This window comes from Balaenoptera musculus, chromosome 2 (assembly GCF_009873245.2).
Source record: "Balaenoptera musculus isolate JJ_BM4_2016_0621 chromosome 2, mBalMus1.pri.v3, whole genome shotgun sequence".
Taxonomy (NCBI): domain Eukaryota; kingdom Metazoa; phylum Chordata; class Mammalia; order Artiodactyla; family Balaenopteridae; genus Balaenoptera; species Balaenoptera musculus.
Window position 1 is genome coordinate 81,322,810 of NC_045786.1, and position 24,500 is coordinate 81,347,309.

General features: G+C 45.3%; 1 protein-coding gene across 2 annotated transcripts in view; it reads right to left on the minus strand.

The window, feature by feature from the left end:
- Positions 1-4,380: 4,380 nt before the first annotated feature.
- GLDN (gliomedin) overlaps positions 4,381-24,500 on the minus strand; it is a 70,752-nt gene continuing 50,632 nt past the window's right edge. For both annotated transcript variants that reach the window (XM_036842611.1, XM_036842610.1), the window contains 6 exons: positions 17,533-17,670; positions 15,199-15,327; positions 12,424-12,507; positions 12,201-12,326; positions 10,484-10,634; positions 4,381-8,102 (listed from right to left, as the gene is read on the minus strand). In XM_036842611.1, coding sequence (XP_036698506.1) covers positions 7,625-8,102; positions 10,484-10,634; positions 12,201-12,326; positions 12,424-12,507; positions 15,199-15,327; positions 17,533-17,670 — 1,106 coding nt within the window. In that variant the 3' untranslated portion in view covers positions 4,381-7,624. The remainder of the gene's footprint in view (positions 8,103-10,483; positions 10,635-12,200; positions 12,327-12,423; positions 12,508-15,198; positions 15,328-17,532; positions 17,671-24,500) is intronic.

Here is a 24,500-nt window from a genome sequence, read left to right on the forward strand (position 1 = left end):
TACCCTGTTTGTGCAACAATCTTTAAGTTGACACAGTGACCCCCATCCTCTAGGAGTAAAATGTTCTTAAATATAAGTACCATTTGGAAAATAGATAACTAATAAGGACATACTATATAGCACAGAGAACTCTACTCAATACTCTGGAATGAACTGTATGGGAAAAGAATCTAAAAAAAGAGTGGATATATGTATATGTAAAAAAAAGTACCATTTGGGGTGGCATGACTTAACCCAGGTGAATAAGGAAAAACTCGGTTTTCCACATTTCCCCTCTACTCTCACACTCCTACAACACACAATACTTCTGACACCAGATGTGTGGGAGTTTTCTCCCACTATGAAATTCTTGGATACTGGTTGGTGTCTTAAAATTCAACTCAATTCTGACATTATCTACCTGGAGATAGCATGAGAGCCCACAGGATAAAGGCTCAGTCCTACAAGGTTGCCCCTGCTTCAGATGCCAATTGCAAGTCCACGTTGTTACCTGTGCTTCTGACTAACCGGCTATAGATCAGAAGTTCCAATGACTTCCTCTTTGGTTTTGATTAATTTTCTACAGCATCTCACAGAATTCAGAGAAACATTTTCCTTACTAGATCACCAGTTTATTTTAAAATGATAAAACTCGGGAATAGCCAGTTGGAGGAGAAGCATAGGGCAAGGTATGGAAAAAGGACTTGGAGCTTCCATGCCCTCTCTGAGGGCACCACTCTCCCCAAATCTCCACATGTTCACCAACCCAGAAGTTCTCCAAACCCTGTCTTTTTGGTTTTCTTATGGAGACTTCATTATACAGGCATGATTGATTAAATTATGCCTATATAATTAAATCATTGCTGATTGATTCAACCTCCAGCTCCTCTCCCCTCCCCAGAGGTTGGTGTGGGACTGAAAGTTCCAACCCTCTAATCATGGTTGGCTATAATGGCAACCTGCCCCCATGCTATGTTACCTAGGGGCTTTCCAAAAGTCACTTCATTAACAACAAAAGACACCTTTATGGCTCTCATCACAGGAAATTCTGAGGTCTAGGAGCTCCGTGCCAGAAAGGAGACAAAGACTAATATATATTTCTTATTATAAATCACAAGATCACACCAGGTTTCAGCAACTTGAAACCAGGTGTAGGTGAAATCCGGCCCACACCTTTTTTGTGCAGTCTGCAAGCTAAGAATGCTTTTTACGTTTTTAAATAGTTAAAACCATTTTGTGACACATGAAAATGATAACATTCAAATTTCAGTGTCCATTAAGTTGTATTGGAATCAGCCATGCTCACTCATTGGCATATTGTCTGTGAGTGTTTTCAGCCACAACAGCAGAGTTCAGGAGTTGCAACAGTTCAGAGACAGCGTGCCCCACAAAGCCTAATATATTTATTATCAGGCCTTTTACAGAAAAAAATTTGCCAACAAGCTTGACTTAATGCATCCTTGAACTTCCCCTTTGTTTCTAAATGACCACAAACACTACACAAAGTGCAGCTTGGAAACTGCCGACCCAGATATCTCCATCCCAAATGGCAGAGTCCCAATCTTTCTCTGGCCAGGTCCTCACCTTGGTATAGCGACTTTCTTCTGCTGGGAGTTTAATCTTCTTTGGAGCTTGGCAAAAAGCTTCTTTGGAGCTGATCTTCAAGTCCGGGGTCTGGTCCTCAGCTTTTTCTGCCCTTCTACTGCAGGAGACAGGAGACTCTTTATGTGCTGCTAAGGAGGCCCTGGGCTTTCCCACATAGCTTTCAGTTGGCAATTAATTGCTCTCAGCTTTTTATTATCTTTTTCCTTTTAGAGGGTCAAACAAGCTTAGCAATAGCCACCTGATTTCATTATCCTTTTAGTCCCTATTTCTCCATGATCTCAAACACCTGATATAAAACATTAGCTGATGTATTCCTTTCCACTGCTATACCATTCCAGCTTCCCACCAATGAAAGTTCTAACGACTGGACCACCACATTGTTCCAGTGGCTATTTGTGCTCAATCTACTGTCAGCCATGAGGTCCTTATTGCAAACAGAGTGGTGAAGCACTCAGCTCCAAAGCCCCATCAGTGGCCTCATTCTGGGACCACATATGGTTAGGGTTCACATTTGGTAAATATAAATACAGGACTCTCAGTTAAGTAAGAATTTCGGAAAAACAAAATTTTTAGTGTAGGTATATCCCATGCCTTATCCGGGACATATTTATACTAAAAAAATTGTTGTTCTTTATCTGAAATTAAAATTTAGCTGGGCATCCTGTATTTCACCTGGTAACTCTACAACAGGTTGGGTTCCTCAGGAAGCAAACTCTGAGATGGAGTTTAGCTAGTAGGATGTCATTAAAGAGTGCCCTTGTTATCAATACCTTTGGAAGGACTGGAGGAGAAAGAAGCAAGAGGGCAGAAGGAAAAGTCAGTCTGTGATGCAGGTCCAGTGACAGATTTGGCTGAGCCCTGGGGATCTCTGGCACTAGAATGGCCCTTTAGAGTAGTTCCAAGTTGGGCTGAGTTGCCCAGGCCCTTATACTTACACTGATCCGTCAATGGATGAGGGAGTGCTTTCTGGGTGGAGGGGATCTCTGCAGACGAGGCAATTCCTGAAGGGGCTGACGGCTGAAGGCTATATGCCAACAGCCCTCCCAGCACCAGGGGCAGAAAGTCTTTCCTGAGGTGGAATCCATGTAGTGAGTGCATCACAGTGTCTACTACGCTTGGAGAGAGGATTAAAACATTGAGCAGAGAGAACAGATGATATTTAAGGACTTTTCCACTTGAGCATCTATGATTAAGTGAAATAATGTGTTCAGATTGCCTAGAAGAGACCATGGCCCATAGCTGGTAAGCGCCAGGCAGTAGTTGTGTTGATGTCTCTGAAACTTTGGGCAGGAAGGGTTGTCCAGTGGTGAGGCAGTTTTTAGAGTAACACGTGGCACTGCTTCAGCATGCTTATCTACCAACAGTCAGAAGGTGATGACTGTTGAGAAATTCTTTGGTGGGGAGTGGTCTCTGCCTGACTAGGCTTGATTTGGCATTTTCCTCTAGATAGAGCTTTTCAAAAAGGAATGCCTTTTGAAAAAATCTTCAAAGTTAATTATTTTCTCTTTCCTGTTACAGAGACCAGATCCTTCCTTTGAAAGTGGCAGAGTGAGTTGGAAAACATGATCATAAAGTCAGGAAACAGTGTCTCATGTTTACCTTGGCACTTAAGCTGTGATGTTGGGTGAATCTTCTCTGGCCTCACTTTTCTAGGCTTTTAAATGAGAGGGTTGGAGTGGGTATTCTGTGAAGGTTCTATCTAGTGTTGACCATTTGTAATCCTGTGATTGTGTATGTGGCCTCTTGGCAAATGAGTTTGGGACACTGACCATGCCCGATTGCTAGACACAAGACTTTAGCAATTTTAAAATTAATTTTTTAGATTTTAGAGAGTAGTTTAACCACCACTTTTCAAGTAGCTCAGTTTTTGAGGCTGATCATGGCAAATTGCTTGGAGGGAAAGGTAGGAAGACAAGTTAATTTCTTTCTTATTTTAAATCTTAGAGTGAACAGCTCTAGGATTGAATATGTTAACATCCCATGCAAGGTCTGAATGGTTCAATTAAAGGGGCAAGGCTATGTTCTTCATGGACTTTTATTTCTTTTTTGCTTTGTATTATTTTAATGACAAAAGTCATCAGTAGTGCATGCCTGGGCCTCCGAGTAACAGAGACACTTCTCGGGAAGGTTATAAAGAAGCTCTGTAGATCAAGGCAGCAGGTTCTTGAATTGTTTTTTCATTATTTGAGGGCAGTTTTATTGTAAATTTGTTGTGTGGCTAAGGGACCGTTTTTTGGTGACAGGAAGTGTTAACTACCTCATCAAACAGACCAATAGATAGAAACTGTTGATGCTGTGCCCCTCACTCATCTCTGCAGCCCTTGAATAAGGCTGTAAGAATAACAAGGTCACTCTGGTTACCTGTAGGGATGAACTATAAAAGTTGCATTTATAATTTATTAATCATATAATTTTTAGAGCATTTCTCAGTTCACATAGAAAAATCAAAGGAGGTAAGTAGTACTATTATCCACATTTTACATATGAGACAGAGGCTCTGAGGGATTGAGAGACTTGCCCAAATTCACACAAATCCAATTTTTAAAATTTCTTCTTTTTTATTTTTAGCCTAAAAAGTCATGTCCTTTGTAGTTGCCTCACCTAAGCCAATAAGTTAGCAAATATTCATTGCATTTATGTCTGTAAGTATCTAGTTTTAGTAACTAGTTGTACCTTCTTCATGTTTTCCTATAGAGAAAGCATAGTCCATATCAATGATTTTTTTCAGTATTCCAAAGAGCTAGCAAACTGTGAGAGTTTGAACAGAGGAGCAACAAATATAATTCTACCACAATATTGGTTTTTGGTTGTTATTTTTTCTTTTAAATGTTACATGTAAATTAATAAGAGGTAAAGATAACACTACACTGGTTTCAACATGTGATTGTGCCCAGCAATGATTATTTTTATTGACTAATTAGATTAAAGTTAAATAAATTCCAACCAAAAAAGAGACGTTCACCATGATTCATTTGTTGTTCAGAATAGTTAACAATCTGTGGTTACAGGTTGGATATTATGGCTTTTAATGCAGTGTGGTGCACCAGGTCACAGCAGCTGCATGAAGACTGAAAAGCCTGATCACGAACTTCTCCTTCATATGGTTTGTGATCAGCCAGTCACAGCCAAAGTGTAGTCTGTGCAGCTAGAAAATGACACCTGGTTCTTCAAGCATTTTGGTGTCTCGTTTGACTTTTTTATCTTGCAAACTTGGAAGGTAAGAAACTGTGAAGGTACCTAAGATCAGAATTCCTCACTTTAAAACTTTTCCCCCAGGACTCTTTCTTTGTCATAACACCTGTGCTTAGTGATACGTTGAGACCATAACCACCACATGGTTTCAATAGGACACATTATCAGTTTGCAAGAAAATGCTTTGAAATAGGGTTCACCCACATTTGAGGTTGGGAGGGGTGGTTTTATTTACTTTCTGGTGGAAAGCTATCTGCTTTAGATTAAAGAAGAATTAGAGAATTATCTGGTTTGATTCTGATATCAGAAGTGCAGACATTTGGAAAGTGCTTTAAAGTAACTTTGGTTATAAGTGACAATGTAAACTGCTAAAACGATATCTTGACTTAAAAACATTAGGTGGTATATTCTATTTTAGCAGTGAGCTCAAATCTTTTCTCTCTCTTTTTTTTTTTAAATCAAACACTGTTTGGAAAGTGAAACCAGGAAAGAATGAGTAAAATCTGAATTCTTTTCACTCTGTAAAGACAAACTTGTCACCCTTATTATGAAGTTACTAATTTTTGTTTGTTGGTCAAACTCAGTTGTCCTTATATTACTCTGCATAGCAAAAAAAAAAAAAGAGAGAGAGAGAGAGAGAGAGAGAGAAATCCCAGTATAAACTTCGCTAGTAGTGAGTATAGGATTCCTTACCAAAAATTAAGGGTGCTAAGATAGCTCAAATATCAAGACTAGGGTTTCTAAAACTTTTTTTTCTAAAAGAAATATGTGCTAACTCAATAAGTAACCTCTTTTGGTTGCTACTGTATATACAATTAGTATTGTATATATAACTATCACTATGAAATTATACACATATTCAGGTCCCCTATGTCCAGAAACAGCAATGCATATTTTTAAATAGTTTAAAAGAAGACTAGTATATATTAAACACATTGATCTTGAACATGAAACTCTATTTTACTTTGTTATAAAACATGAATCTGAAGAGAGTATTTTTTAAAAGCTGTGATGACATGACACAACCAATCTAATTAAAAAGTGGGGGAAAAAAAAAAAGTGGGGGAAAAAGTTTCAAATACCCATTATTTTGAGAACACAACAACAATAAATTCCCTAATAGCTGCCTAGGTTTATTCAGGGTGTGGGGAGATTTAAATATTTAAATCTGTACATCCCCTAAGTTTTAAAATGCTTCTATTAATAAGGTATAAAACTTAGGGCTCAGGGCCACTGAGAATCGATTTGGCTCCAGAGAAAAAGTTTCAGAAGCTCTCCCCCCAACACATTCATGTACTCAGTGAGGGCAAGTTGCTGAAAAATCTTTACATAAGTATTTCCCTAGGTGTCTTTCCTGGCTGCAGGACCACAGAAACTTTCCAGATTCCTTTCGACTCTCAGTGGCGCTGCCTGGACCTCAGTTCTGGGCTGAAGGATGTTTGAAGAACTGAATTGGTAGAAAATATGCATATCTAAGGGCATTTAGGAGCAGGTTAAATTGGATTTTCTCCTTGCATCCGAAGGAACCAGATCACATTCTTTAAAACTATATTAGGGTAAGAACAGTTCATTAACTACTTTTTGGGAGGGCCACTTAATTTTATGCTGTTCTCACCCTTCTTCTTTACCAAAAACTCAAGCCATATAAATGACCACTTTTTCATCTGGAACAAAACAAAATATAACAAACAGGCTCAGGTGAATAAGCCCTTTCAAGAATCAGGCTCACTTTATATTTTAGATCAGGGGTTGGCAAACTTTTGCTGTAAAGGGCCAGAGAATAAATGTTTTCGGTTTTTGGGGCTGTTACTCAACTTTCTTGCAGTGATTCAACTCTGCCAGTGTAGAGGAAAAGTAGTCATATACTAAAATACATAACCAAATGCCTGTGACCGTGTGGAATAAACCTTTGTTTACAAAAACAGACGATGGGCTGGCTTTGGCCCGAGGGTCATAGTTTGCTCATCCCTCTTCTAGATAATAACCACGAATGGTGCCTCTCTTCTGAAAACTGCAAAGTGTTTCCCAAGGTTCTCGCCAGAGTAATGCCCACTAGCACAGAATTTACTCTGATAGCAGATCCACATCTGTGGCAGAAGAACCCTGCAAGACCTGAGGATTCGATGTTTATGACCCAACCTGCGTATCAGCATGATCAGAAATTGATAGGAACCTGGAAGGGCCTGTTTCTGTTTCATTAGGAAACACGAGCAGGTAGCTGTTCCTGGCTTTTGCTAATCTTGGAGTGGTAATCAGGAGCTGAGGATAATGGGCACTCTGGTGCTCTGGTGGCAGGTGCAGATGCAGAGAAAGGTAATAAATTAGGGGTAATAAGGTACCTCAGCAGCCTTAAGGGGTCAGTGCGGCTTCCAAGGCACCAAGTCATCACTAAGGAATTTGTTGCTCAAGCAATCAGGCTGATCAACTCAGAGGTAAAATTGCTCAGCATGTGGCTGAAAACCAAAAAAACAAAACCAAATATGTAAAAGTTGTGAGAGTGGCAACAGCTAAGAATCACAGAATTCCCTACAACTTGAGGAAATCTTACCAATCATCCTAGCCAGCCCTTTCAAATTACCAGTGGGGAAAACAAAACCTAAAGAGGGACAGGTAACTTGCCCAGCTAGTTTGTAAAGGAATCACCAAATATCAGCCATTTTTGAGTTCCAATCTGTTATTTTCTCCTACAGAATCTGAATTAAAAGGGGGTCACCAACCATATAAATACCCGTGTCATGTGATTATGACAGCTAAGTACCTGACCACCCTTAAAGACAAGTTTTCTATTGGGATATAAATGGTACCAGAGAACAGCTGAAATTTACTGAGGGGAATAGAATGCACCCCATCACCGGTTTAATGTAGCTGACAAAAACTGTACAGGATAAAGCATTAAATGGCCATCTTCCCACGAATATAAATTCTGGTCTCTCATATTGTATGATAACATGGCAAGAACAGATGGGGACGTTCTTAAATCGAAGTTTGCATTTATCTGTTTCCCTCCTAACAAATCAAAGGCAAATGTTATCCTCATATCTTTGGTGTCCGTGACATAGAGGATCCCTCGGGCAATGAAGGCGTTGCCAGCCTTGGATTTGGGGTACGTGGTGTTGATGTGCTGGACCACAGAGAAGGTCCTCTCGTTCAGCTGTGCGACAAGGATGCTCGAGCCATCCACACTGGAAGCATAGATAATCCAAAGGCCCTTTTCATCTACAGCTAAATTGAAGTACGTCTTGGAATTTGCAAAGAGGTATTTTCGATCAAAATACAAGGCATTTTCAAGCTTCAGAGTTTGGGATGTCTCTTTGCCAAATTCAAATCTGAAATGTATAAAAAAGTAGATATGAGCCACCATTTTTGTGGACAAGGGTGGTTTTTTAGGCTCCTCCATTAAACTGGGGTGGGGCCTGGGAGTCTGCGTTTCTAGTAAGTTCCCAGGTTGTGCTCATTCTACTGTTCCGTCTGCAGTGCTGTGAGCAGCAAGGATGTAGAGGATGGTGACTACATCCCAGTGTCCACCTACTAGCCATGTGACCCCGATAAAACTCCTTAACCTCCTGAATCCTCAGGTGTTTGCTGACCTCCTGAAATGCCCTCTCAAAGTTGCAAGGGGCCTTGAAAGATAATCTAGTCCAGTCGTTTCATTTTACTAATGAGAAAAGGAGAAGTGACTGGCCCAGGAACACAGGTAAGTATCAGAGCCAGAGTTTAAACTCAGGCTTTTGACTCCAAGTTTGGGGGTTCTTCCTCTACTCCATGCTGGAGTTTTAAGACAAAAATTTCACAGGAGGCTCAACGAAGGAAGTCACCAACTGAGAAGGGAAGCAGCAAAGTCATGGCTGTGATGTCATTTTTCTTGTCTGATAAGTGACTGGATCAATGAAGTGACGGCATGAAATCCCATGCCCCTCAGCTCCCAGAGGCCGTCTGATTTGGCAGACTCCACATCTAGATCATATCAAAAGTGGATTATGATTCAACTGCAGGAATGAAAATTCAGGAACTTTAGGCTAAAGGAAAAGTAAAACACTAGAGGGCGCCATTGAGCAGCAGAAGAACTGTGAAGGGTGTGAAGCTGCGGGTATGCACTGGAACATGGCGAGCTTGAAACCAATCAAGAAACCCTGAAGTAAGCTTGAAAAGAAACAAGAGTGAGGGCTTGAGAAAGCCCTGTTTGCCCATCTCAGCTCTCGGGGTTCTCCTTCCTCTGAATGCCCGGGATTCAGGACTGCCATTGGGTTCCTGACTAGTACTGGCACCTACAACTGCATTCCTTGATGAGGCTTGCCTCTCCCAGCAAAAAAGGGGTCTAATTCCAGTCTGCCTCTCCTTCTCCTCCCAGTCTGTGGCCTGGCACTGGAGCAGGGCCGCAGCATAGGTCTCCTAACCAGTGCCTCACGCAAATTTAGTGTCATTAGAGGACACTCTTTCTTAGGGTGGCCAGTCCTCCTTTGGGCTCATTTACCCCAGAACTCCCCTCCTACCACCCCATGTAACAGCGGTCCCCGGGAGCCACAGGATTGAATGAGAACAAATGTCACAGAAAGGAGTGTGTCTGGGGAGAGAGGGCTTCTGAATGGGAGGAGGGTCAGCTATCTTGTTCTGTTAGCGCAAGATGCTGTCCAGATGACGAGGTGGTGCAGAAGCCCAGTAGAGGGGGGTGAGAGGCACAGGAGGGGACGCTTCCAGCCACGGCTGACACGTGTGTCTAATGTGGCTGGTTTAACTGCACGATGTACTAGGAGACCTGCCCCCATCCTAGCCAAGCTCTGCAGCACCAACAAGGTTGTTGAAGCTGGATCTCACAGAGGGAGAGAGAGAAGGGACCCAGTCCTCCCTCAAGATCCTTGTCTCTTGTTTGGAATGACGAGGACCATGGCTTTTGTAACACTGGAATTGTCATTTCAGAGGGGGGTACAGTGGAGGGCTGCAGAGGCTCTGGTCCGCCTTTGCATTTTTAATGAGGACATGGAGGTCACAGGAGGTGGAGTCTCTCCTCTGAGGCCACAAGTAAGGAGGCAGGAGAGTTGGAACTTGAGTTCACTGCTCTCTTGATTTGCCCAAGATGACCCGCTTCTGCCTCTAAAGCCCAGAACTTGATTTCTTCTGGAGCCATGCAGACAACCTTCAGCAATTCTTGTGTGAAGCCAGGAAGCTTGGGCTGCTGCCCTGGGCACCGACTACCTGTGTGGCCACCTCCCCTCCCCGTGGGAAAGCGGAGGGAGCAGGGGAGGTGGCCTGGCAAGGGCTCCGTCAGGATGACAGAGCGATCTGAAGGCGGGGACCCTGACTTTGCCTTGCAGTCTCTAGTCCTTGGTGATCTCAGCCGTGGCATGAAATTCTTCATACCCGACATTTTTCAGAACAAAACCGATTTCGGGGTACGATACCTTCCTGCTAGAGGGAGCTCTGGGTTCCGCTGCTTCCTTTCCCAAAGGATGAGAAAGCTGCTGCTGTTATCACTCCAGGCCTTCTTTCTGGCCCTGACCTTACTCTTGGTGTCCAGACCAGCAATAAATGCAGATATGGGGCTCACTCATCATGTCCTGTGGTTCATTTCGTCAGCAAACCCTCACTGACCTCTGGCTGTGTGTCACCCCTGGGGACATAAAGATGATGGAGCCACAGTCCCTTCCCCTAAGTAGTTGAAGGATGGGCTGCGGGGCAGAGAGGAGGGTGCCAGGGGCCCCAGGGGACTCACCTCACTATGGTGTTGGAGCCTCCTTTGTGGTAGTAGAGAGAGTTGTTGTGCACAGTGTGCCCACAGCCATGGAAATAGTAAGGGAGGTGGATGAGCGTGTAACTGCCGTTCAGCAGTGAGGTCTGGTCCTGGAATTCCTTTACCCTGAGGCCTGCAGGAGGGAAGCCAGCGAAAGGCAATCACGCTTGGGAGTGAGTCGGGGGAGGAAGTTAAAAGGACGGAAGGTGAGAGTGAGATGTCCTGTAAGGGTCCTTGTTCAGCTTCAAGAGTCTCAGGCTCTCAAACTCAAAGGCCAATTCTCTTCTATGGATTCCTGAACCATCTTTTTTTTTAGTTGTTTTTTTTTTTAACATCTTTATTGGAGTATAATTGCTTTACAGTGTTGTGCTGGTTTCTGCTGTATAACAAAGTGAATCAGCTATACGTATACATATATCCCCATATCCCTTCCCTCTTGCATCTCCCTCCCTCCCACCCTCCCTATCCCACCCCTCTAGGTGGTCACAAAGCACAGAGCTGATCTCCCTGTGCTATGCAGCTGCTTCCCACTAGCTATCTATTTACGTTTGGTAGTGTATATATGTCCATGACACTCTCTCACTTCATCCCAGCTTACCCTTTCCCCTCCCCGTGTCCTCAATTCCATTGTCTACGTCTGTGTCTTTATTCCTGTCCTGCCCCTAGGTTCTTCGGAACCATTTTTTTTTTAGATTCCATATATATATGCGTTAGCATACGGTATTTGTTTTTCTCCTTCTAACTGACTTCACTCTGTATGACAGACTCTAGGTCCTGCCACCTCACTACAAATAACTCAGTTTTGTTTCTTTTTCGGAACCATCTTTTCAACATAGTAACCACAGAGTTGGCTTTGATCCTCCCAGGAAAATGGCATCACCCTCTCCCCTACAATTTTATAAAATTTTCTATCAGGCTGACATAGGCCTGTATCGGGAAGAGCACCGTGCAGTCACCTTCTGCCTCTTGCACTCCACAGTGGCCATGCTGACTCATGACCTTGCTCTTTCCTTTTGAGCCACAGAATCCTTCTCAGCTGGTCATCCAGGCAGTTACTGCCAGCTGATGTGTGAGCCTTGATGAAATGAAGCAGCATATCTCAGCTATTGCTCTGACTAGTAGGTATGGCCAGGCCTCTTCTGGCATGAGGCCACTGCTACTACCACTGGCAATTCCTGACCACATTCCTTTGAGGCAGTGTGACTAGGGTCATGCTCAGATGCAGCAGACCTGCAAGATGACACTTCACCGTCTCCCCTGGGCTCTCTGCCCACAGATATCTGAGAAAAGTGGCCAAAAGTACTCTCCTTAAAGAAAGATGGCCCATGCAAAAGAATTTGTCTCCGACATTTCTTCCACATTACGGTTTTTGGGGTTTATAAAGCCATCAGTCATAATGCTATTTGTTTCCTTCTGGACACTTTGCTGAAAATTGGAATAAGCTACCCTGAGGGAGCTTATTGCCCCTCAGCGTAGCCCTGGTCATGTCCCTGTGACCTGAACTGCAAGGCTTGTCACCAGTGTGCTCAACTGAGAAAAGTATTCTGCCTACTCATTTGGGCTTTCTAAAATAAAGAGCAAGTCTGTTACACCAATTAGCAGGGACTTCAGACACAGAAATAGGATAAGCCTGAAAGGAGGCAACGGATGAAAGATACAATTACAACACAGACATGGATCATCCGCCAAGTGAAAGCACCTGAAAAATGTTCAGTCACCCAGATCCGTTCATCACTCTTGTTAGCAGACTCTCTTATCCAAGTCCCAAACGTCTCTTTAACTTTCAAAACTTGTGTTGGATTTCCAATGGACGTGATCATGGATTCTACCAAAAGAAGAGAAAGGAAAGTTACTCACCTACCAATTATGAATTTTAGTCATCTGATTTCTGAATTTTAAAACAGGATGCTTAGTTTCTGTACCTGCTTGCAGGGAATGGTGTTCACTGACTTTCTCATCAGCTTTTCCAACCAAGGTATCATCATTTGGTACAGCACACGTCTCACCTAAAAGAACAACAACAACGATAATCAGAGCAAACTAGTTGGCACAGTGAGATTTGTATAACTTTATAACTGGTTACACATCCTCAATCCAGACTCTAGTTCCATAAGCATCCTTTACAATAGGCTCACCGAGGTTTTTGCTCGCTTGCTTTTAAGCACCAAGTCATACACTTCCAAATTTTTTCCCCTCCCTGGGGAGTTCCTAACAAGCATTCCATGACCATAGTTGCTAAGATACTACACTCAGGAAAATGTCACCTGAGTCAGCCATCCAAGCCCTGAGCAACCTGGGAGAAAGACAGGCTTACTGACATGTTCCTGGCCCCTCTGGGCCAGTGGGAATCTATCACAGTCTGCATTTTTCTGGAGGGATTTTCACTTTCAGGGAAGCTGATGGGGATGAGGGAGCAGTCTCATGATGGGGTGACCCACTTTACCCTGTCTTCCTGAACTGCCAGGGAGTAGAATCACAGAGGAAGAAGGAGCCTAGAGGCAGCCCAGCACAGAGAGATTTGAGCCCCTTCCCACCCCATTTCCCACCTGTTTCTGCTTGAAGGCCTGTGGGACCCAGGTCCTTGAGGGGCACCTGATTCATAGTTGGTTTGAGGCTACAACTGAGCTCAAATTCATCCTCCTTGGCTTGTCATTGTTCCCCTTAGCAAACGGGCTTAATTCAGACCTTTGGTGCAGAGGTGGCTCGGGGTGGCAGAAGTAGGACAGGAGGCAGGGAGGAATATGGTCAGTGTGAAGACGAGAGGGAGTGGACTGCCTGGGGGTAAGGACCCCCTACCTGGGGGCAGGTCGGGGCAAATCAGGCTTTCTGAGAAAGGCCAGGCCCACTTCCCTAGACAAATTCTGAGGATTTCCAATCACCCTGTGGTTGCTTGATAGAAAGGAGCACCTCCACTGTCACTAGGGAAACTCACAGAATAAACTAGAGAGGTTTCTTTATCAGCAAAATAAGGAGGCAGGACCCTCCGCAGTCTCTAATCTTCCTTCAGCTGGATATGAGCCTGTGTCTCTCTGAAGCCCTTTGTCACCCGACGAGAGCAGTCTCAGGATCTGTTAGACTGCCCCCCACGCAATGCTGCCGTCCTGGGTTTCGTCTGGAGTTTCCGCTTAGGGGATTGGGCTTCGCACAAGAGGGGGACAGAGAGACCCTCCCATTCTTAGTCTGAAGAAAAGGCCCTCATTAAATCATGTAGCGCCCACCAGCTTCTAAGGCTGTGGGAGTGGGATGGGGGTTAAAGAAAGGGAGTTGGAGCAGGAGAGAGGGTCAAGTTCAGATGCTGGGTGCAACGAGGACTCATTTCCAGGAGGAAAAGTGGAAGATAACGGCCTCTCTTTTAAAGCAGTTTTCACAACCCTGGAGCCCATCCCCTGCAGACCAGCCTCTTGGTAGACAGGCAAGGTGGAGGAGAGCACCTCTCCAGCACCCTTCTCACTGCTGACAGAGCCTCTGGCAAATCAGAATTCCCAAAGAGCAAGGTCAGACCTCCCCTCTGCTCAGGGGAAGGTTCCCACTGAGCTCACAGTCCAAGGGAGGCTGAACAAAGGGTGATGCTAATGGAGGGGGTGGCACTGACCCGGGGCGGGAGCAGCTCTGCGGTGATTTAACAGCCAGCTAACTGCTGGGGAGGATTGTAATCAGGCTCCATTTACTGGGGGTGGTAACATCTTTGAAAGCTCAGATTCACCCACTCTGACTGTGTGTGCTCCCCAAATGTCTTCCAGAAACAACAGTGCACCAGACAGAATGAGAGACTGTTTAGGAAAGTGGCAATGAAATCCATGGCAAGTGACAAAGAAACTCCAGTCAGGACCCTCCTCTCTGCCAGGGAGCAAGGCATCAAGTTGTGCTTTCTCACGGCCTAAGTTAGGTGAATTAGTCCCTGGTCACCACTGTGGGGAGAAGTTCTAGCTCTACCCTAGAAGGATTTCCCATTAATATGGCCCTTGATTTCTCCTTAGCTTTCAACCCCATGGCCACCCCTGTAACAACTGGCCGAAGAACAAACCGTCCAGGCCTGCCAGAGATCAGGTGTCCCTTGGCCTTGACTGGCTTACTCTCAAAGTGTGGACTTCCGTCTCCGAAAGAAGATGCTCTAAGCAGGGGCTTTACAGGCAGGCACATCTGGGTTTGAATCCTAGCTCTGTCACTTACTAACTGAGTGATCGCGGACAGGCTATGTAGTTCCTCGGGGTTTCAGCTTTGTATCTGTAAACTGGTAAGAATACGACTCCTATGTCATAGGACTGTTGTAGAATTAAATGAACTGAGCACTTAGCCCTGTGCCTGGAACATCAACATTAGTGGTGGTGATGGTAGTACTGGGGTGTTGTGGGAAGTTAGCCGATCTGAATCTCCCCATCATCTCCATCTCCCCAGCATCAGTCAAGTCCTTCATGCTCCAGGGATGGCGGATCTGGCAGGGAGGAGCACTTATCTGGTGATAAGTGAAGGGAGAGGGATGAGGCCAGGGGGTGGGAGGCCCAATTCTAAACCTGCCACCAGTCCTCACCCCAGGCAGACTGCTCAGGCCTCCCAGGAACATGTTGCAAGGGGGGAACACTCGCTTTGGGCAAAATTTCTCTCTGTTTAAAACAAATCTGGTCACAAAGCCTGGGTGAAGCCTGAGAGTTTGGGATCATTAACTGAAGAGGTGGTTCCCTGGGGAAGGGGTGGGTGACCTGGGCACTGGCCGTTGAACATGTTTGGCTGCCGAGGGCCTTTGGATCTTCTGCTTCCGGGGGGCCCTGGGGGACCCGGAGGGCCCGGGGGCCCAGGTGGGCCGGGTGGGCCTTGGTCACCTTTGGCACCTGGAGAAAGAGAGAGAGAAGCAGGGATGGGGGTTGATTAAAGAGGCATAGGCAGAGATGGGCTTCACACAAGAGAGAAGGGGACCCAGCATCTCCAGGAAGGCTTGCTGAGTCCCCCTTGCCAGACATAGCTGTCCTCTAGCACTTGTTCACACAGAGTCGAGGGAGCACCCATAGCAGGTGCTGAGTTCCAACTATGTGCCAGGAACTGTGCTAGGAATTTTATAAATCTCCTCCCCTTTGTCCTTCTCAGTCACTCTGTGAGATAGTATCAGCGGTTCCTCAGTGACCCGAGTCTCAGGGAAGTTCAGTGCTTTGCCCCAGGTCACAACTGGAATAGAGCTGGGACTCACCCTTAGGGGTGTCTTGCTCCTAAGCTCATCCTTTTTTCGTTGGCTGATGTTTGGAAAGCTCAACCCTGACTACTTATTAGAATCACCCAAGGAGCTCAAACACAATTCTAATGCCTGGGCCCCATCCCAGATCAATTAGATCAAAAAATGGTGGGGAAGCTGGTCATCTGTATTTTTAAAAACTTCCTAAGATGCTTTCAGGTATGAGAAACATGCCTCTATGTGGTAGAAGAAATCAGGGGCTCCTGTCCTGCTTTGTGACCTTGGGCAGGCAGCTTAACCCTCCGAGACTGGTTCTTCATTTCCAGATTGTCTCATACTCCCTGTCCTGACTTGTGAGAATCCATTGAAGTCATTGGGGTGAGTGCTCGGACAGTTGGATTCTCTACACATCAGCAGGTGGAATCCCTACACACTTCTAGCTTCAGGTGGCCAGTGTGGGTACAGCCCCTTGCAGGGGCCATTGGTTATGGAACTTTCATAAAGATGCCGCTAGGCTGGGATATTCAATCCTTTTGTTCTACCCTCCTTTCCTGGGCTGACTGGTGATCTAAGATCTCTTTAGCTGCCTCTTCCCAGCCCCACCAAATAAGCACTTTCAGTCGCTTTAGAGTGGGCAAGCAGGGGTCACAGAGGCTAACGGCGGGTCTAGGCCCACTGTGGAAGGGGCAGAGATCTGTAGGCAGGGCAAACACAATCCAACCCTCCTATTCCTTCTCTGCTCTCTGGCCAGAGGACACACTCAGCACTGGCCTGTTCTCTAGAACTGGGGTACACTCAGAGATGTTGCTTTCCTGAATGGTTTGTGGTCACCCTCACTTGTTTGGTAGTATAGGGGAGTGTGGTATTCTGGATGTGTAGATTTCCTGTATAACTGAGTATAACATGACCTTATATTTTCAAAGTATATTCACATATATATGATCCTGTCAAAACACTTATTAAATTTTATGTATTTTACATGGCAACTTCCCTGTTTGTTAAACAAAGCATGCTAAACCTAATTTCATCTTTCCTTGGTGCTTTGGTCTTAGCACAGTACCTGGCAAATAGCAGGCGCTCAGTAAATTTTGAATGGCTGGATGGGCAACTGATTCAGGGTCATTGTTCTGAACACCTATCATCCTAACTTCTTGAGGACAGATATTATGTCTTAACTCATTTTCATATTCCTATTTCCAGCTACTAGCAAAATCCCTAATTCATAAATGGTGTCCTCTGATATTAAAAAATGCGTGCTTTTAAAATTCTTCTGCCTCTTTCTGTGCCATGACCATCAGCTGTCGCCTACTCTTTCCACCATGTAATTGTCTTTCTGAGGCTTGCTGTGCCTCCACCTCCTCCCCCATAGACAGCAATTATCTGTTTTTAACCTGGGCTGGAAACCAGAAAAAGAAGATCAGCAATGATGTCTGCCCCAATTCTATGTCAAAAGTCTTAGGATAAGGGCCTGAGGATGGCTCTAGCTCAACTCTGAAGCTGTGCTTTCTGTCTGTTGTCCTCTGAGGTATCTGAAATTGCTCGCTTACTTGTCTTGTTCTGGATTGTGCTGGATTTAATAGCTATTTAGAAAAAGGAAGCTTCCTTCATCCGAAATCCATCCAGCCATGACACTTAGACCGGCATTATCTCAACTACTCATGCTTAGATATCAGATTTGGTCTCACCAACATTGGGCTTACATGCATGGTTCTCTCCTTGTTGAAAGCACAGAACTCTAAAACATGCTGCGAAACAGATGGGCACATAAGGCAGCTAAGGAGAGAAGACCCGGAGCAGCCTTGGTACTAGAAGCCAGGCCAATTTCTGGGCCCATTCACCCTGGGAGAGAGCCTGAGCGCCAGCCCCTTACCTGAAGGAAGCACATCATTAGACACGTCCCCTTTGTCTCCTTTGTCACCCTTCTGCCCTGCTGGGCCCTCGTTTCCAGTCAAGCCCAGCTCACCAGGGTCTCCCTTTTCCCCTGGAGTTCCTGTGGCTCCAGGTGGCCCTGAGAAAAAATGATTTATTAGCCTGTTGTGCAGGAAATTCTGGCACACTAACTACTTTGTAATATTGTACTTTGTATTTTTAAGGTGAAGTAGCTTCAGAAACCAAATACATAACACTTCATAACCATTTTAGGACAGCAGCATGTTCTCAGTTCATGAAAGAATAGTATCTCCAGGTGGTTCTGTTGAATTCTTTTCAGAGACATTTGGCTGGGCCAACAGGTTGGAGAGGAGTGAACCCCTAGAAGGACAGTCACAGCAAGAGCAGAAAGAAGGTAAAGCCTAATTGGAAGTCTGCCCTCCCCCACCCCATGCCCTCCTCACCCCAGCAGGAAGGACTGAGAACTCAGAGGGGTTTGTTTGGCACCATAAGGGTGGATGTTGTCCTCTGCATTATCTGGTATATTCCTCACAACATTGGAGTGGTAGGCTGGTCAGTTATCCTTACTCTCATTTTATAGAAGTTGGAACTAAGGCCTACAGGGGTTACAACTGATGCTGAGTGAGAAGCAAAAATCTTGATTCCAACTCCAATGCCCTTTTCTGTGACATTCCAATGCAAAATGCTTTTAATCAAAGTAGCAAAACAGGTAAAGCTGCTTTAGGACAAGCATTACAAGGGATGGTGATAGTGTGAACAAAATGTAATGGAGGAAATCTCTGTCTCTGCTCACAGGGAGGCATCACTATAGGAACTACAGTCCTACCACCCACAGCTAGGAATAGTCAAGATCTATGCCGTGACTCATCTCAGCATTGTACTACAGCAGCATAGTATTCTGATGCCTGGGAGAAAGGAAGCAAACAACATGCATAATATGATTGCCTTGGCTCATAGTAGTTTCCACACAGCAGCTCAGGGAGGGGGAACCTAAACAAAGCCTAGCAATTTCACTGAGGTGAGGAGACAAAAAGTTGAGCTTGGGGAGATAAAGGTGGCTAGCATTCATGAGACAGAATATGAGAGAGGGGGTAATCATGTAGAAAGAGCTCTGGAGAACTTCAGAGGTGTTTCCTCGAGTCTTTGTCAGAGTAATAGTCTGTGCAGGGTGAAAGTCTACAAGGTAGGGACAAGAATGAACAGAAAGCCACTCACTATACAACTCTCAGAGCTTGCACAGGGAAAGGTTCTCATTCCCACCAGTCAAAGCAGAGAGATCTCAGAATGGTGGGCTGTTAGGTCAAGTCCTTGGAAAGTCTTGTCTTAGTAGTGAGGCTAAATTAGCCCAAGAGTCAAGGCTGCTGTGGATGTACCACAACAAAGCTTAAAAACAAGCTTCAAAAGGATTAAACTGAGCAGAAAGTAGTTTAACTGCCCAGCCAAATGTCTCTAAACTGTAGTTTAAACTACTGAAAGTAGTTTAATCATTTAGTCAATGTAATGTAGCATATTAATAATTTAAGCAAGAAAAAAATTATATGACCATCTTGGTGGAGGCAGAAAAGACATTTGATAAAATTCAACACCCATTCTTAATAAAAATTCTCATCAAATGAGGAATAGAAGGGGACTTCCCTGGTGGTGCAGTGGTTAAGAATTCGCCTGCCAATGCAGGGGACACGGGTTCGAGACCTGGTCCGGGAAGATCCCACATGCCGCGGTGCAACTAAGCCCGTGCACCACAACTACTGAGCCTGCTCTCTAGAGCCTGCAAGCCACAACTACTGAGCCCACGCGCCACGACAACTGAGCCCGTGTGCTGCAACTACTGAATCCCTTGTGCCTAGAGCCCGTGCTCCGCAACAAGAGAAGTCGCTGCAATGAGAAGCCCACGTACCGCAACGAAGAGTAGCCCCCACTCGCCACAACCAGAGAAAGCCCACGCACAGCAATGAAGACCCAAAGCAGCCAAAAATAAATGAATAAACAAATAAAAATTTATGAAAAAAAGAAGAGGAATAGAAGGAAACTTCCTCAATCTGAAAAAGGGCATCTATGAAAAAACCTACAGCTAACATCATCCTTAATGATGAAAGACTAAATGATTTCCCCCTAAGATCAGGAAAAAGACAATGGTATCTATTCTCGTCACTTTTATTTCACACTGTACTGGAGGTTCTAGCCAGTGCAGTAAAGCAAAGAAAAAGAAATAAAGGCAAACAGATTAGAAAGGATGAATTAAAATTGTCTTTATATGCAGACGACATGATTATTTATGTAGAAAATCTATAAAAAAGCTGCTAGAACTCATGAGCACCTAGGCACACTGAGAGGGAAAGTGATTACTTACTACTGTGCAAAGGTATTGCCAGATATGGATCAGTTAATACGATACCCTATTGCAGGGATCATTTGCTCATTTTGACAAGAGCCTCCTGGAGATATTGCTCAATAGAGATATTTTTCAAAGTGGCAGAGACTTCAGGCAATAGGGAAGAGCCAGAGGCATGTTTTAGTGCAAAACTTCAGTTTCTCTCCACCTCTTTAACCAAGAGGGCTTAGCATTCATTGTTTTTTCTAATTACCTTGCCAGTCCCAAGCCCCTTCTTACAGGTTCTGGCTGAGTGACTGCCCATTCACCCCTCTCCTGTACCCCATCAACCTGGCCAATCCCCATTCTCCAACTGTCATTCTGTGCCATTGCAATTGTCCTCCCCCCAGATTTAAGACCAATTCTGAACCCTACCCCCAACTTCCTACCAGCCCCATAGGATTCCTATATAGCTGTCCCAAGAGAATCATAGAATTACGGATCGGAAGGCACCTTAGGGGTCACTTAGATTAACCTCCCATCCAACCCTGAAAGCCCCTCTCCACCACCCGATTGGCTCCTTTCGAGTCCTTGCAGCAATGCGGAGGTTATTATATCACATCACACCACAGAGAGCGCTGGAATACTCTGCACTGCCATCGGAGGCCATTATTCCCTAAAACATACATCTGGAGCTCTTAGCAGCTTTCCTTTATGCCGAGGGAATGATAAGGTCTTCCAGATTCAAGGCACCCTACACAGACCGTCCCAAGGAAGTCGGCAGTATATGAAAGAAACTTAAAGTGTTGATCACTGTTAAAAAATGTGGTGAACAAAGAAACATTCACCAGATTTCAGCCAACTACTAAAAAAAAAACTCAATGGAAACCATGCAATTCAGCTGTAGATGGGGGTCAGAAGCCCCCGGTTCCCTGCCTCTGCCAGGGGTGATCTTGGGTGTCACCTTGTACTGATGGAGTTGCTGGGGACACAGTGGAAGAGGATGTGAAGAAGAGCAGGGACCTCTCTTAATCAGGGACCTCTGCATGAGCACACGTTCTTTTGTCAGTATTTTAAATAGGCAATTTAGCACATTATCTGAAGGACACAAAAGAGAACGTTGCCATAGTGTCCAGCCAGCACAATGCGCCGAGTATAACTGATACCTTCTAAAGGTGTCACATGACCTAAATTCAGCAATGCTCAGGGAAATGGTATCTTCTAGTTACTTAAGGGGTTTCTTTTTTCAGGCACTTATTCTAGTCACAAACAGCCTCTCTGCATCATCGTTTGATTTCCCCTTCTTTTCTTTTATTCCTTCCTCTTATGCATTTTTCCCCCTTTCTCAAAAAGGCAAGGTGTGAAATAGAAAAATGTTCATACTGTAATGCAGCTGTTATAATGCAGCCTGCACAGGGGCAGGTGTTTAAAGCTCAGGATACTAAGGACCTTTGCTTATGGATGTATTCTGACTCTCAGCTGTGTGTGCATGATAATTTTTAAGCTTTCATTAAGAAAGGGTAGGGAATGTTTTGTCTACGTACCGTCTTTGCTGCCTCCACAAAGTTTTCCCTTGTCTTGCTTGGTGAAACCACCTTGGCCACGCACAGAAGTATACCGCCACCTCATCAGAGGACTTGAATGTGGCACTTTCTACCTTCCCCTGACTCAGCTGTGCACAGGGACACTGTTAAACATTGTGTGGCCTGGACCCTGGCATTGTTGTCCCGTGATTCCTGGCAGGCTTTGAGTCAGCACATTCTGCCAGGGAAGAAAGGCCAGATTCCTCTTGTTTCGCTCGGGCGCTGGATGTGGCTTTCTGCTATTCTCCTTCCCCAGTGGTGCCCACTCAAAACAAGCTGTTCTCCCAGCTTTAGAGTTTGGGGTTGTGTGACCAGCTGGGGTCAACGCCATCATCTTCACTGCAAGGGGTGAGGGAGGACATCTTATTTTTGGCAGGACCATCTGTCTCCGACTGAGGCAGAGGAAAGGGAGCCGAGGGTGTTGGGCAAAACCCAGACCCAAGACTGGGATGAATAAGGAGGAGGGCGTTTACTTCTGTTTTGGTGGAGATTCGATTCTTAGAGAAGACACTGAGGCATTAACTCTTGAGTGAGAAAGTGAGAGGCAGATGGAGAGAAAGAAAAGGCTTGGTTTTGAGGCATAGCACGTCAAACTTCGAAAAATGACGCTAGTTGCAAAATTGACAACATGTAAGTCCAATTCTTCTCTCTAAATCTAAGTCGGTGTTTTCAAATAAATACAGGCATTTCCACTCAGATTTCCTTCCTCACCCTTGGAAACAACAACAACAGTAATATCTAACACTAACATAGCACTTGCTATGTGTCAGGCCCTATTCTAAGCACTTTATATATATATATTAATTAATTTAATCTTCCTAACAACACTATGAGGCCGATACTATGACTGTTCTCATTTTACAGATAAGGAAACAGAGTGATTAAGTAACTTGCCCAAGTGCACACAGCTAGTAAGCGGAAGATCCGGGACCCAAACCAAGACTTCAAGCTCTGGCTCTGGCCTACTGCACCCTTGTTCTTAGCATCCCTAAAGTCAGACACTGAGGGTTATCTTCGTATTTCAATATCCCGGAAACAGCTGTTGGTCTAAAGCTCTAAACTCTGGTTTCGTCAGGTTAGTCTTCTTCTCAAGAGCCCGCAGTGGCTCCCGGCGGCCTCCTGCAGACATGGAGCTGAAGGCCCTGACCCCACACCAGGCTCACCTGGGTCCCCTCTTATACGCAGGGGCAACCTCCTTAGAAGTTCCTCCGAGCGTGGCTTTTCTGTTCTCCCCCTGCAATGCCCTCCCCATCTCCCCTCTGTTTGTCTCCAAGATGTTGATCACACTTGTCTCTCTTGTCCTTTACACTTGTCTCTACTGTACAATCCGTCCTCTACACTGGATCCTATTTGTTCATTATCTGCACAGGAAAGTTCAGATTTTTCTTCCAGCAGTATTCTCTGCTGTGTAGTATAAAGCATCTTCATATCAGAATAACCAGTTATTGAATTCATCCTGGATATACACTATATCTTCTCTTTCAACAGGACTGTAAGCTCTTATGGACAGAAACTATGTTCTATTCTTCTCATTCATGCATTCCTTCATTTTTCACTCATTAATTACTTACTGAGCCTCAGCTGGGGTTGGCTGAGAGCTATGCCAAATAATAGTCTCTCTTTCATAGGCAAACACTAGAGCAGGCTGTTTAAAAACCGGAAGCCATGCTAGAGTTGTTGGAAGACAACCTCTTTAGAGTACAGAGGAGACCAAGGCCCGATGAGGGACTGACCCGCCCAAGGCCTCAGAGCCAGTCGGGGTTCGAGGCAGGTGCTCCTGGAACTCCTTTCCTGGCTCCCCTCTGCCAGGAGAGCAGGGACCATTCTGCCTGCCTGACAGGTTAGTACTCATTGAACTGTGCGTTCCTGCACACGTCCTGCGGGCCTCTCGGAAGGGCTGGCGCTCTCCCACCCTCCCGGGAACACTCAGGGTCAGACTCAGCATCATCCTTCGACAATTAACAGCACTAGCTCCCGAGGCCCAGCCTTCCTTCCCTCGGCTCCTGCTCTGCGGCACCTCCAGTAACGCCACTCTCACAGCTTGGGCCCAACCCCCTCGAGCCTAGACGTTTAGTGCAGTCGTGTTTAAGAGCAGGAGTCCAGGAGTCAGAGAGGCCTGGGTTCAAGTCCCGCCTCCTCCACTTATTAGCTTTTGGACATTAGACAAGTTATGTCCATTAGTTCAACCATGACTTGATTGTCCTCTTTCGCTGGCTGTTCCAGGCTCTGGAGGTTGAGTCTAAGCGAGAGTGACATGGCCTTGTTCTCAAGGACCTCACGTTCTCCCTAGGGAGTCAGACCATCAGCATATCAACAGGCAACGCTGGGAGAGAATTTCAGGGAGGGATATGTTATTGGAAAAGAGCAGGGAATGTGACTGAGTTGCTGAGGCAGGTGCCAGACACAGAGGTCAGGGACAATCTTGAAGAGGAGGTGACTTATAAGCTGAGATCTGCTCTGTGGGAAGGACGGGCCTCAAGAAGGGCCGGGCCACAGCAGTGCAAAGGCCCTGGGACAAGGGTGGGCCTGACCTGTTTGGAAAACAGAAAGATAAGGTTTCTTCATCTGGGAAAAATACGGCTGGTAAAAATACCCATCTCCTTGGGGTTGTTGTGAAGACTAAATGAGGTGAGTGTAGAGAGGACTTGGTAGCGTGCCTGACAGTAAATGTCAGCTATTTACTATTGTTCAGAGGATCACTGTTAGAGGGCACGGTCCAGCCTAACCCTGTCCTATCTCTGTGGAACACAGTCTCTTTTTCCTGATTTTGGTAATAGCACTTGTTGTTCCCTCTTTCTGGAATGCACACCCACTCCTCCCTTCTCCCACCCCTTGCCTGGCAAACCACTAACGATCCTGGAACTCTCAGCTGAAATGACGGCCCTTCCTTCTCCACAGCCATGACCCTGGCCCAGCAAGTCACATCCTGCATGAGACCCTGTGGCTGACAGAGAGACCCAGACCACTAACCTGAAGGCTCTGGAAGGGCCTGGCCCCCGCCTCCCATCTCACCTTGCTGCATGCCCCCTCCCCCAGCTGCCCCAGCAGGGCCTT